General features: G+C 43.0%; 1 protein-coding gene across 8 annotated transcripts; it reads left to right on the top strand.

The window, feature by feature from the left end:
* The first annotated feature begins 516 nt into the window (after positions 1-516).
* LOC138625317 (voltage-dependent calcium channel beta subunit-associated regulatory protein) lies at positions 517-13389 on the top strand. Of its 8 annotated transcripts, none has more exons than XM_069706162.1 (12): positions 517-624; positions 877-1071; positions 2649-2777; positions 4197-4268; positions 7317-7462; positions 7664-7725; positions 7814-7997; positions 8076-8256; positions 8333-8476; positions 9191-9389; positions 9503-9707; positions 9791-13389. In XM_069706162.1, exons 4-12 carry the CDS (start codon positions 4221-4223, stop codon positions 11673-11675), a joined length of 3054 nt encoding a protein of 1017 aa, XP_069562263.1. In that variant the 5' UTR covers positions 517-624; positions 877-1071; positions 2649-2777; positions 4197-4220; the 3' UTR covers positions 11676-13389. The 8 variants fall into 8 exon arrangements, with proteins under 8 accessions (XP_069562263.1, XP_069562262.1, XP_069562257.1 ...); XM_069706161.1 differs by having other exon boundaries at positions 2649-2790; XM_069706156.1 differs by lacking the exon at positions 2649-2777 and adding an exon at positions 1167-1187.
* Positions 13390-14744: the final 1355 nt, after the last annotated feature.

Raw genomic sequence — 14744 nt, 5'->3', positions numbered from 1 at the left:
GGAGTTTTTCTCAATAGATATTTAGATATATTCTATTAACTAAGAGTCAAATTAAACGATTTATAGATATATTTATTTTCCTAAGGGTCCTCTCTGAGTGTTATCATTGATCACTGAAGGTCTAGACTGTAGCTGGCTTTGAAAACAAAACCTTCATGCAGAACTTCCATCTTACATTTAAATATGAAACAACAGTGCAACGCTGCCACCAGGTGGTGAAACGTCAGATTACAAAAACGTTTCCAGAAGCTGTCTCCGCGCATTTTACTCATAGACTCAAACACAGCAAATTCAAAATATTAAAATATTGATTAGAATGTCTGTATCTATACCAATAACACTCTGATAACTAATCAATCACTACTTCACCAGCTGCCATTCATGAGCGTCTTCTGTGAATGAGGTCGGGTTTTCACTCCTCCATCTCACATCATCACCACCATCACCACCACCACCATCATCATCATCATCAGTGATGTCACGTGGTGCGTCGGGAGAGGGCGGTGGGTGTGTCTAATCGCGTGTGGTTTCATTCATAAATACAGTCTTTTTTTGAAGCCCAAATTAAAGTATGCAGACGGGGCAGGCTGCCTGTGGACCTCTTCAAACGGAATCTACAGCCGGGTGAGTCTGATCCCCGTCCCCCTCACACCGGGACCACTTCACCTGACCAGTTAACATGGACCTACAGGCGTGCTCACGATGTAATGTGGTACTATTTTATTATGTAAGATTTGAGATAGGTAACATAGCCGACTCTATATCGCAGCATTTGATTTATAGAGAGACGTTTGAGACTCAGGGACCTCAGCGGAGCCCCCGTGTCCGGCGCATGAAGGCTCCAGTGTGACTAATCGCGATTTATTCCCCCCGCAGGCTGAGAGAAGACGACGCAGAGATATGGGACAGCCCTGATCCGCGGGTTTTCGGAGGAGAGGGGAAGATGCTGCTGTTGCTGATGCTGAGGATGCTGCTGCTGCTGCTGAGCGCCGCCGGCTGCAGCGCATCACTGTAGTCAGTCTGCACAGAGCTGAGGGAAGCTCCTTCAACACCGCCTGTATAGACCGTAAGGTACAGCACATCTGGAGCACATCATCATCCAGTCACATGTAAGCTTGATTGCACTGATGTCCCTCCCGTTCTCCTCCCTTCTTCTATATATTGAGCTGCTGATGTCATTTATAAAGGTAACAGCATCATTACAGTGGCACGGACTGTGTTGATGCCTGTCTGTCTGATGTCTGTGATATGATGTGAAAATGTGACATGTCATTAGATCCTGGAAACTAACACGGGCACACACATTTTGGATTATATTCTTCCACCAGTCAGGACCAGTGTTTTGGTCCTGTGTTTTGAGTTTTACCTGTACTTTCAGTATTTACTGACAAAATGATGACAAGGCTGAGAAGTCAGGCTGATTAACTGATCATTTGCCTTATTAATAATCACTGCCTACTATTGCATGACCCAAATACTACTACTTATACTATTACTAGCACTACTACCAATAGCCTACAAATAATGACAATAATAATAATAATAATAACATACAATATTAACATTTATATTCTAGATGTCTTGCTCATTTTCTAATCACATTTCATCCTAGCTCTGATAAATTTGCTGTGTTTGGAAACTTTGGAATCTTAACAAGCCTAAAATAAATTCAAAAGTGGGTTTGAACACTGTTTGGCACAGCATGAGTTTGATGACTGACTGACCATATCAACATATTATAGTATATCTTCCATGTCAGATATGCATCATGCAAATCCCTGCGAGGTTTGGTTTGGAGGACTGGCAGTAATAATTACATGTTCATGGATGTAACATGGATGGAGCAAGTAAATTAGTTTGAGTACCATATTGTGTTGAAGTGGAGATTCACTGTCTGCCCAAATAGAAAAAATACAAGCAGCTCAATAAATTGATTAATGGACATTTATACGTGGAATTCACAGGTAACATGATTCTTAACCGGTTAATTAATTTGTGAAATTAGTTTAAAAGAGGTCTTTGGCCTTTGAGGTCTTTCGGTTTCTGTCCCAGTTGTGACTTTGTGCGGCGGTAATAATCCAGAAAAGGAAGATGTCGGACTGCCCTTAGATGTAAAAGACCACCTCATTTAATTTGCAATGGACTTTAGATTTAAGCTCTTTGGGCTGTTTGTTATTCAATCAGACATCCAGACAGATGTTTTCACCACATCTGTCCCGATGACAGAAAAGACTGACGATAGGCTGAAATATTATAAAAGTGCAGTTAAAATATGTAATCTCAAAAAAGTTTAATTAATAAAATGCTCAGTTTGGGGATGCAGGGTCTAAGAGCGTGTGTGTGTGTGTGTGTGTGTGTGTGTGTGTGTGTGTGTGTGTGTGTGTGTGTGTGTGTGTGTGTGTGTATTTCTCTGCGTCTATGTGGCCTCCTCTTGCTCCTCTGAGCTTTGTTCACATCATAGTTACCTTGAGCTGTTAGTGTGTACGAGATATTACATAAAATATGACTCTCACATGGTGAGAGAATATGCAGCAGTGTTACCGGCATGTGTGAGGAATGCAGTCATGGACTGATGTTACACAAGCTGCACTCTGTCTAAATACTCAGTACTGTCAGCTCTTCTGCCTTTCTCTCACACATTGCTGCAGAAATGGGTGTTTTACAAGAGAGCAGATGTTTCAGAGGTGGAGCTGAGGATTAACTAGAAGGGTTACTGTCAATAGCTCTTTTGACACGGTGGAGTTTCATGCAAAGCAATCGATCCAGAAAACAATTAGGTTTGCATTTTTGGTATGTTAAAGGCGCATTACACCAATTTTACACCAGTAGCTCAGCTGACTCGTCATTACTGTTCAGGCAGTTGTGTAATGCTTTCTGTGCCTACGGGGGGGAGTTTATTTAAATCGGGCTAATTAATCCAGTGATGTATTATCAGCGTTATCTTTGGTTGGACTTGAAAAGGTCAGAAATGTAACAGAAAACCTGCAGTACAAACTGGGTTGAGATTAGAAAGATATGGAGGATCACCAGGCATTTGTTAAACTACATGTTCACGACTAGAAGTCAGGATATCAGTTTCTGCAGCATTGAACATTGAAGTCAGAATTTTAGACATATTGTGTACATTTTCATATTTTTCATGTTATAATAATAATAATAATAATCAAAGTGTCTAATCATATTTTCGGTTTCTTCCTTATCTCACTTTGTGGATTCTTTTCATACATTAAAGGCCCGCCATGAGTAATTGATTTGTAATTATATAAGAAAAACAACATTACCTGACAGACATAAAACTGGTTACACAATTTCACAGACAGACACACATCACATACACACTAGTGGTAGGAATCACTGAAGGTCCCACAATACATATATATATATACAAAGTATTCACATTACTTAAGTCAAGGTAAAATGCAAAATATTACAATACTGTGTGGATTTGAAGTTTCCCCCCCACCCGTAATACAGACAGCAGTTAAGGTGGACAGATAGTTAATGTGTGTGTTAATGGCTGTGAGCACATGTGAAAGCTTTGACATAATGTCATAAAACAGTCCAATAAAGCAGGACTGTAAGGTCCTTCTACACTTTGCCAATTATCCATCCCAAAATTCTTTGCAGGTGATGGGGAACAATTATCACCACAATAATTTGAGAAAACACCTCCACTTTCCAGTTTCATTTCCAAGTTTTCTTTTGTTTGACATGACAAAGTCTGACCACTAACAATCTACCTCTGGTAAAGGTGACACTGTGATGACACACTTTCACACATCATCACGTGAATTAGACAGCAGATAAACAGCAGTAGTTTTAAACAGTGTATTGGTTGGTGACTATTTTCAGCTGTGGATTAACAAACATTTGGTGATTTGATGAGTATTTACAGTAAATACAGGGTTGTGTATGTGGGATTCAACAGAAACTACAGTGCCCATGTTTAGTCTAATGCAGGAACATATCACCCAGTACAAAAGTGTGGCTCAGTGATATGTTTTTTAACACTAATTTGGAGGACTTGGTCTTTATTAGAATAGCTGACCATGAGAACATGACTGAAGATCATTTTCATTAAATCTCCTGCACTTAGATTTTTCTGCATACTATGATAGAAGTTTTATTTGTATTATTTGTCTGGAAAGAAGCGGCAGCTCCGTCTGACGTTCTTCACTCTTCTTCATCTTCTGCAGGGTTCACTCACACTGACCTGGACCATGAGCAATGATCTGCCTGTTCTGACAAGCCTGACTGAGAACTCCACTGTGAGTACTGCTGCACCAACCGTCTCTGTCAACACCATCCACACATACTGTCCACACCTTCACATGAGCTACTGTCTGTAGTCTGGCTGCTTGAAAAATCTCTACTCTATGGCTCAAACTGGACTTCATCCAAAGTGGGAATAGGCAAAAAAAAACAAAAAAACGAGGGAGGCGTGTTGGGTTAACACCACAGTGTTCCAGTAATAGGTATTATATCCCAGTTGGGGCAGTGGTGGAGGACATACTGATCTGTAGCCAAAGAGGATTTGACTCCGAAACAGGACTGAGTGTGCTGCTAGATTTGTGTGCCATGTTGTCTCTGGAGGACGGTGGGAGGGGGGGGGGGATATCTGAGCTGGTGGCGATTATCGGACAGTTAAAGCTGTCTGTGTGGAAGGAGAATTGACTGTTGTTTGCCTCCACTGACTATGTTAGAAACATGACCAGAAGAGTGGCGAGAGGCTCCGCTGCTGTAGCGGATTGATTGCGTTGTTCTTCCTGTTCGGCTCAGCTTGTAAAAACAGCAGATTTCATTAAGTTACAGACGCCCTGACAAATGGTATGTGTGTGTGTGCAGCATGTAAACACACACACATGTAACGAGTGTATTAAGGTGTGTAATGCCGTGCTGTGATTAAGCTGCTAGTCTTACACAGACACACAACTTCAAACATAATTTTTATCCAAAGGCTTCAACAACTTCTTTCATTGAACATAAAAATATATTGTTTATGTGTGACAGAAAAGTTAGTTTAACATGTTCTGGCCTGAAGCAGGTTTCAGGTTGATTGAAAAGGGGGGGGGGGGGGGGGGGGAGTGTGTTTGCATCTGCTTGAACACACTAATTGTCCGCCTTTTCTGGTTTTATAAGCAGAGAGTGGCAGCTTCCTCTGTTCAGCAACACTCTCCCCTTCATGTAGTGACTTGCTGCTGTTAGATTGAGCTTGTGATTGAAGCTGACACAGACTGATTGATGCTTATATATCGGCGGCCTTACAGAGGAACCTTTACCAATTACAGTGAAAGCAGAGTCACTGTAAAATCAGCTGTTTTTGCTCTTTCTCACTCACACCCTGCTATATAATACACCTACAAGAGTCCATCGATTATTGCAGCTTTAATTCTCTGGTTGCTGCTTCTCTTTGTGTAATGGCAGGTTATATTTGGGGTTTGCACTGCAGGTCAGATAAAAAAAACTTAAAATGGTCTTTGGGTCTTTGCTATAATGATCTGGCTGCTGATACCATCAGGGTCATCAATATCCAAAAGTCGGAGGATGCTGTGAGAGGAGATTGTCCACTTCACAGTTTCCTTAAATGCCATGCTCCATGACAACCTTTCACATTTTCATATATTACATAACAATAGATGTCGCAATAGTTGAATATTCCTCTTGTGATGGTGAAAAATGACTTTCTCTTTCTTTTGAAACTGACATCGGAAGAGGAGCCAGGAAAGTCTTGTGTGGGGATTGCTCATGTGCGTCGGCATCCTCCTCCTCCTCCTCCCCCTCCGATTTCCATTTTTAGCCTGCGGAGGCCTCATTTCCCCCTCATTGAGAGGAGCTGGGAAATTGAATTAAGGGTCTCGCTGACGTTTCGATTAGCATCCCCAGGCTCACTCAGCCAGGACTGGGAGTATTAATCAGAAGAGAGCAGTTGTCTCTGGGAGTGTGTTAGCGAGCGGGCAGGATGTATATGAGTGTGCATCGGGATAAGAATCACTACGAGGAGGGAGGGACTTAAGAGAGTCTTTCAGTGTTAATTCCACTTATTAAATATTTCGGCGCTTAGCTGACAGCCTAACGCTACAAAGAGATTCTTCATCGCTGCGTAGCTCAAAGAGACAAGAATTACTGTCCCAGCAGGACAAACTGCAGCCACTGTGTTCACAGCAACAAAACATGACAGTTGAGATATATTATGTGCGCTTCTGCCATATCGTTCCAATAAATGAACGAGTTGTAAGCTCCAGCAATGCAATTTGAACACAAGCTATTGAAATTAAATTAATGTTGTGCAATACAAACAACAGAGTTCAGAGAGCGATATGGGTTTGAAGGCTGATTATAACTATTTAAAAATTTAAGATCTGATTTTTAAATTGTTAACAATTGTTTTTTATGTTTTATTTTTTTTAATTCTATATGGATCTGCTTTATGTCATGTTGATCAGTGTTTGAGTGTGGATGTTGTGGTTTTATGGCTTGTTGAGGTGGGAAAAATGGATATTTACTCCAAAGAGCAGTTTTGGTTTGTTATGTGGTTGGTTGACACCACTCATGTCATTGTCCCTTTTTTAAAATAAATACCTGGAGGAAAAGAGAGCAGTTGGAAGAATAAGAAATAAACTGAGGAATTGTCCCATCCAGTTAACAGGATGACAATCAGTAATTTGGTAAAACATCTTTCCTGATGGAAACAAAAAAACACTGTGAACTAAGAGTTCAGTAAAATGACCTTGAGATCACATTTAAACATAATTTAAATGGACATCACTGACTTTATGGCACAAGATATTTCCTTTTATGTTTTCAGACTGAGATTGACAAATAAACAGATCATAAAAATAAAACACTTTTAAGAGAGATTATTAGCACCGAAAAATCTTTATATATGTACTTATTTATTATTTACAGATCAATCGTTGGCTGGTTTTCCTCTTTCAAATCAAATCAGTGTTAGCCTTGAAACTATTTGATCCCCATGTGTATTAATTGGGCTATATAAAATAAAATTTAAATTGGAAAAAAATGTTTTTATCAATATTTGCAGCTCATTAAAGCGTGATATTCAACTCACCTAGTTATAAATAGGAAAAACTGTGGTGTAAATGTTTAAAGTTCGGATTATTATTATATAGAAGGAGCATTTCAGTGTTTTAGCTGGAAGTCATTTTCACTGATACCAATTTCCTTCTGAAATGTAGTGAAGTATGAAGCATAAATGCAAATAACCAAGGAAGTACAAGTACTTGAAATTGTACTCAAGCACAGTACTTGAGTGAATGTACTACTATCTGGGCTCTAAACCTCTTGTTACACACCAGGATGTGCCTGTGTCGGCCGGCCAGGTGGAGAACTATGTGCTGCTGTTGGTGTTGCTGAGTGTTTTTGCCGGGGGGACACTGGTCCTGCTCTCCCTGCTGCTTCTCTTCTGTCACCGCTGCTGCATGGGGGGACGACGCTACTCCAGGTGGGTGCTACCTGCTGGGTGACACACTTTGGGCGGGTAGGGTGGGTTTGCCTGAAATACACAGGGAGCACAGGGGCGAATGGGATTACACCAACTCTGGATTGAAGCTGTGTTTGTTATGAAATGGAAAGGTGCGATGAGACGAGACATTTTTGCTTCTGTGAAAGAACGTGAAGAGTAAAACTAATTTCCCTCATTCAGAGCGAGTGATGACCCTGAGAAGACAAACACCACATATGCTGAGGATTCTCTGCCCACACAAGGTCAGAGCTGTGTAGTTTTCTAAATTCCCATATATACAAATACATTCTGGTCCACCCTTGGTGTGTCTTTGTCGTCTTTGTCACTCAGAACTTACCATTCGTCTGGATGAATCAGATGCTCTTTCAGCATCTAGCTGTCACGATGGAGAGTCAGAACGATTTGTCTCCACTGGGTCGACTGGCCGCAGAGTGTCCTTCAATGAATCTGCACTTTATGAACAGGAGAAGACGACTCAGGACAAAGGACGGAGGTACAGTGCTACTGAGAGAAGGTGAATACTTATATACTATATACTTATATTTTAGATAAAGGTGTTTGATGGAATTAGATGATTCCTTGTCCTTCTCAGGTACACGCTGACTGAAGGAGACTTCCACCATCTGAAAAAGGCCCGGCTGACTCATCTTCACCTGCCTCCAGCCCCGTGTGACCTCAAGATACTCACCATCATGGAGTGTGACTCAACGGAGGGCAGCAACATCAATATCAGTGAGACTGCAGCTCCCAAACTCCCCCTCAGCATTTACCAGGTGACCTGACAGCATGAAACTCATGTTACAAATCACTGTAGCAGACTGAGTAACCTGCATTCATTTTTCTTTCAAGCCCACTGAGAGGAGTGTCCCTGACTGGATGGGACAGAGCCTCAGCGGGGGTCTGCCGGGAGACCCCCACCACTCCATCATCCTTGACCAGGCACCCAGGCAGTCTTCTTCAGCCATGAAATCACAGCACACACGGTCCCAGACAGTGAGTCTGACCTTGTTTCCACTTTGTGTGTCAGAAATAACAATAATGGATGGCAATGTCAGTCAGTCAGTTGAGATATCTACAGAAAGGAGTCCCATTTGTAATTTTTTTTACCCAAATGGTTCAAAGATGATGAATCCTGAGCATCTGAGTGTTCAGCTCAAAATAGCATGACCACAGACTTTAGTATCGTTTCATCACTTCCTCAACATGGGATGAGAGGTGGTTTTATCGAGGGTTATTTTTTTGTTCTCAGACATAATTTATATCATAACACTAATAAAAATACAATTTATACTTATAGTTTATAATCATAGTGGACATTTTTTAACATGATTTGGTTTCTGCTTAAAAACATTTTCTTTACATTAAATGAACATATTTTCTCAAAACCAACTAATAATAGTTTTTTTTTTCTGTGAAATTGGAGCCTTATTAAGCCTGCATACACACCATTTAGCCAGAAATGCATTTGCACTGATAGATCTACTCGTATCAAACAAAGCTGTGAAAAGCAACTGCAACAGGCTCAAACCTACTGATGCAGTGTGACATCAGTTATCACTGCAACTGAGTGACAAAATGACAAACTGCTGTGTCCCGAGGGCTTTGCCTCTGCCCGTCACGATTCATCTCATACTTGTCTGCCTCAACTCATCCTTAATGTGTCATCACCTTCCTCCATCCTCCTCCTCCCTTCATCTCTTCTGTCAGATGGAGGCTATCGGGGACAGGGGAGAGACTGAGAGCGAAAGGGGGCAGCGAGGGGAGTCGACTCAAGCTCCAGGCCAGACTTCCGTTCTACATTTCTTCTCTAAACTGCGGCGCCACGCCAGTCTGGAGGGGGCCGGGCCTTACTTCAGGAGGTGGAAGTTCGACACTAGCCACCGCGCTGCCAGTCTGGATGCCAAAGGTTTGTATACATCTTATAAAGGAATGAGTAAGACTTGATTTGCAAAGGCCGTTAAATAAAAAAATGCAAGTGAAACATCTCAATAGCGACCTTTTCATTTGAATTTCTACCAGGATCCCCCAAGAGAAGACCCTTTCAGAGACAAAGAGCAGCAAGTGAAACCACCGATCACACCGAAGATGACTCTTCTCCTCTCCGAGATGAGGCCATTGAATCATTTCCACATACTCCCATCCAGACCAGTGGCCTCCAGTCCCTCTCTGCAGAGTCTCTGTTTCATCCCACAACGGCACCCACATCTTCAGTCTTCCTTAGCAGGTACACCTTTGCCCAGAGCACCATCACTTATGCAATGTCATTTCTAAAATCTTTGACTAAGTGACTGCTCTCCATCTGTGCAGGCTAAAACTGGATGCCATGGTGGAGGTAGGTGGCAGCAGCAGTGCCATGAGAGAAGAGGTCTGTTTGCCATCAGATGGTCGTGTCGCCCAGAGGCAGGAGGAGGCCACAGTCAACGGAACAGGAGAAGGAAAAGAGACAATGTTCAGAGCAGCTGTAAGAACAGAAGCAGCAGGAGGGGAGCTAGAATCAGCAGATGATGATGACTTGTTTGGGGCACAAGAGGCTGCCAGTCAGGAAAGGTTTGAAGGCATGTTAAGGACAACTAATGAGACAAAAACAGCAGATGTGGGGAAAAACAGCGAGGCAGAGGTAGATGATGGAGATGAGTTGGTGCTGGGAGCCGAAGCCAGACGAAGGACTGACTCAGGCTCGTCGCTTTCCTTCATGATTCGCCAAGAGAGCTTGGAGAACCCTCCTTCCCTGTACAGAGATATTTGGAGCTTGCGAGCCTCTCTGGAGCAATACGCCTCCTCAGACCAGAGCAGCACAGATCGGGAGTCGATCCGCAGTGATGCCGACAGCGTCTCATCCCTCGGCGGTGCAGGCGCTCGTTCTGGCTTGGACAGCTGCTTGTCCCAAGAGCTGGATGACGAGCCCGAAGGAGAAGGAGAGGGAGAGGCGTTGGATGGAGGGACCAGAGGGGCAGGTTTAGACAGTGACATGGGAAGTGGAGCTGGGGGAGAGGGTGAGGGAGGAAACAGGAAGCTCCTTCAAATGGACAGTGGCTACGCCTCCATCGAAGCACCATCCAGGGCCCCGGAGGAGATGCGGCTGTTTGGGACTCCTGGGGCCCCTCGAGGGAGGACGGCCTCTGAGAGAAGGCTATTTTTCACCAGCTCTGGAAGAAAAGGTTCAGTGTGCGAAAGCATCGAGGCCAGGTTGTTTCAGGAGGAGCTGGAGGACGAGATGGCAGATAGCACAGCGACAAATGAGAAACAAAAGGGGAAACCTCACCCTGGCAGCCAGTCTCTTACCCTTCAAGAACCATATCATCCTCTGAAGACCCTCCATCCTCAGAAACCTCCAGAGTCACAACCACAGCTGATGTCTCCCCTGATTAAAGTAATCCCACAGCCCTCCAGTCCCCACCGGCCTCGACTCCGCCGCCGTGACTACAGCATCGACGAAAAGACAGATGCTCTTTTCAATGAGTTCCTTCGTCATGATCCACGGTTTGACCAGCAGGACTCTCCCTTACGCTCCAGGCACCGATCCAGGGTTCACCTCCGGAAACAGTGGCAAAGACATAAGCAATACAGCGACCCAGGATCAAGCTCTGGGGGAAGGTACTCCCCGTCTTTGGAGAGGCAGAGGTTTACTCCACTCAGGAGGGGTGACAGCGCCGGTTACCCTCTGGACACCAGATATCACAGCACCCTGTCCCGCATCGCGAGTGCTGCCGATGAAGAAGCCAGTGAGGTTGCAGCTTATGAGGAGGCATCCAAAGAGAGATCAGAGAGCGGAGATCCATCAAGTGAAGGAGCTGCGGGGGATGCCACAGAAAGTGCGGCCAACAAACCAACCGAAGGAACAGACACAACAAAAAGCAGCTCTAGTTGCGGCGAGTCGATTGGCGAGACTGACGGCTGCCAAGTCTCTTCAGACAAGGACACAGAAAGCACAAGTAGCCAGTCTACGAGCACTGTGACTGCAAAAACGAGCCACATGGATCCAAGGGTCGTCAACAGGAACAACAACAGCAGTCAAGCGATCCTGTCTGAGGTTTCCCTGCAGGCAGAGAGCAGTTTGACAGACAAGCTGATGGTGTCAGTGGAGGAGAGGATTTACAGCGGCCTGCGGAGTGCGGAGAAGCTCGGCCAGGGAGGATCAGAGCGGGTGCTGACCGTGTCCCACATCGCCTCACCTGGATTCAGTCCCATATAATCCGCTAATAATGCCATCATCTTTATTTCAGATCTATCGTCTATAGACTACACAAGTGGTAAAAAGAAGTCCATAACAATTCAAACATCATTATGACACTTGCATCAGATGTCTCCAAAAGGACAGAACTACCTGGCCAGTCTGTTCCAGCATTGTCCATTCAGACCTAAACTGCCACTGTGATGCCACGTGACATGTGATGCCCCTTTTTGTTGGTCATCATCCTCAAGATCATACGCACTCATCACACAGCTTTGAAAAAAAAGAGACCCATGATTAGAAATCTTCAATATTTTCAGACTTAACTGTGAATTTTTAGCATGCTACTGTAGGTCCAAACGATGTGTATGTGAATACTGTACAGTTTTAACTTGACAACAAAAAGCACTTTGATGAGAAGAAAGAATAATGACGGCGTTTGTCACCCATTTCTCTCATTTTAAAACCATATCTTCCTTAAGTGTCCTTCTTGTCTCGATCATCATGAGGGTAAATGTGTGTGAGAGATGTTAAGTCTGTATCAGGCGAGAGGAGGAACAATGCTGTGTTTAAGAAAAAAAAAGATCTTCAGTGCTTGCTCTCATTCATGAACAGCATATCAGCAGATCTGGAGATAACACACTATATCGTAAATGTAAAAGCAGACGAGCTACCCGGATGTCAATCAACACAGCAGTGGAAATATGTGCATTTTTCTACTCATATTTCTTTTTTTTTTTTTTTTCATTTTTGTCAGTCATGTTACGCTTCGTCATTAAGCAGGTTGCATCCACGAACTTCCGTGGGCTCGAGTGGAGTGTGGCTGGGACTCTGCTGAGGGGAGGCTGACAGATGATACTCTAAGTGACTGACACAGGAGCCTCTCGGGCTTTTAGACAGATGGTCCGGTGACAGAGAGTTGATGCTGTGAAATGTGGAGGCTGAAACTGAATAGCAGTGGCATTATGTGTTTCCCAAATCCCAGGAGGACGAGATATATACACTGTGTATTACAAAATGGAAGTATGGTGATGTTCCATATTTTCAGTGCTAACAAACCCCGTGAAAAGACCAAAACCAACAACATTCCTTCATTATAATGCACTTGGCCACTTACTGTACATTTACTTTTAGTAAGTCCTGCAGACATCACCCTGCTGCCATAAATACTGCACCAGTTTTAATGTATTAATCTCCAGATGAAAATAATCCCCCCCAAAATACACTATCTACCCCTGTTTGAATGACATCAACTAGGGGCCAGTTTCAGGAAATTATTTGGAAAATATGAATGCATTTTTTATTTTTGTCTTTTCACAGGATTTGCTGACACAGAAAAATATTGAATATATTCAGTAGTCTTCACATGTCATATTACATGTTGAAACGTGGAGAAAAGCTGCATCCAAGATTATTTTCTCAATCATTCAATTATCTTTTTAATCTCAAATGTCACATAATGGTTCAAAAATGTCTATCAGAGCTAACAAAAGTGAGAGGTTTTTTTTTAATTTTTTTTATGGAAAATGTTTTTTCCAAATGTCCAATAATGTCGTTAAGAGCTTTCAACTGCATTTTAGAAAATTTCTAAATCCAAACAAACCATCCACTGAAGACACAGATGATGAGACTGAATGCATCACAAAACTATTTGAAGTAGCCAAAGTTTATGGAGTCTTTCAGAATATTTGTGTAAAAATCTGCATACAAATTCATTAAACGTGAGAAACCATGAGTAATATTGTTTTGCTTTCATTTAAAGGTCAGTTTAAAGATCAGCAGCTTCACGAATTTAGCCTCAAAACTAAAAACATTCTATGATACGTTATCAAGATGTAGACTATATCGCATACAGCTACTTCAGCTGTTCATACATTATTTTGCACTTCTCATGCTTTACATCATGGTAAGGAAGCTGAGATCTGGCACACTTTATAGTCTCTGCGCTCAGTGTATCAATCCAGTGTCAGTTCATCTTTTTCTACCACGTGACACCGGGAGGTCCTCCGCAGTAATCAATTCTTCTTTGATTTTTACCAGTTTCCAAGGTCAAGAAAAGACATTTTCCTTCTCAATTTTCAAACATCTTGCTTTGGTGAATCAGTGCAACACCCAGTGACATTTCATGTATGCTTAAAGGAGGAAAGAGCAAATCGAGACATAGGTGAAGCTGCAACTACAGAATTGTAGTAATTGATAAATGGTTTAAAGGCTTCAGGATTAACTAAACCGTTGCAGCTCTAATCTGGACATCATTTTAGTTTTTTTTCTCAGACTTAACAGCTTTAAACTCTATTCCAAGTCTAAATATTTGTGTCTGCATTTATGTGAAATTGCATCTCTTCACTATGAGAGCATTGTTGCTTCTAAAGTGTGACGAAGATTGTCACCTGGGAAACGGCGATGGTCGGTACAGCTAGTCCCTTTTTCTTTAACACAGAATCGTGTCTGAGCTGAAGCGTATATCTTATGAAATACATGTCGTCATTCATGGTGAACCATCTGCTTTATTGTAAAATCAGTAGTGCAGAAAATTCAAAGGTCTTGCAACCTTGACGAAGACCAGGCCTTGTGGGACCAACTGAGGCCAATACTCAATTTGGACTGAACATTTTTCCAAATAAAAAAAACCCAAAATGAGCGACTCCCCCATCCATGTTTTGTTTTTGCTGTTGTGCTGTGACTCATGTCAGCTGATGTACCCTGTTCACTGTGTGAAACTGACAAAGCGGCCGAATCATTGTGATGAGAACAGAAACCTAAAGCGTGTCCTCACATACTAATAATACTGCTGAAATGTTCCTCAGCCTGTTAACACGAGACATCCCTTCATCCTCACCGCAGTGCTCCTCGTGTGTCTCGTTGAGCGGAGAACCTCTCTGCCGACCTTGCTGACGTGGGAAGCGCTGCTCCCTCCCTCCCTCCTTCCCTCCCTCCCTCCCTCACTCACAGTCGTGACTCACCTGCTCTCTGATCTATTCCCAGTGAGGAGCTGATGATGGGCCTGGCTGCGTAAGAGGGGGGCAGGGCTCCCGCCGATGTGATCGGCGCAACAAAGAGCCTCGCTGGAAAACAGGCGATTGATAGGGC

Source organism: Brachyistius frenatus, unplaced genomic scaffold, assembly GCF_029030835.1.
Source record: "Brachyistius frenatus isolate BFR_SWC_R1_liver_20210118 unplaced genomic scaffold, ASM2903083v1 Contig_61, whole genome shotgun sequence".
Lineage (NCBI taxonomy): Eukaryota > Metazoa > Chordata > Actinopteri > Embiotocidae > Brachyistius > Brachyistius frenatus.
Note: the sequence above shows the minus strand (reverse complement) of the source record. Positions and strands in the feature narration are given on the sequence as shown.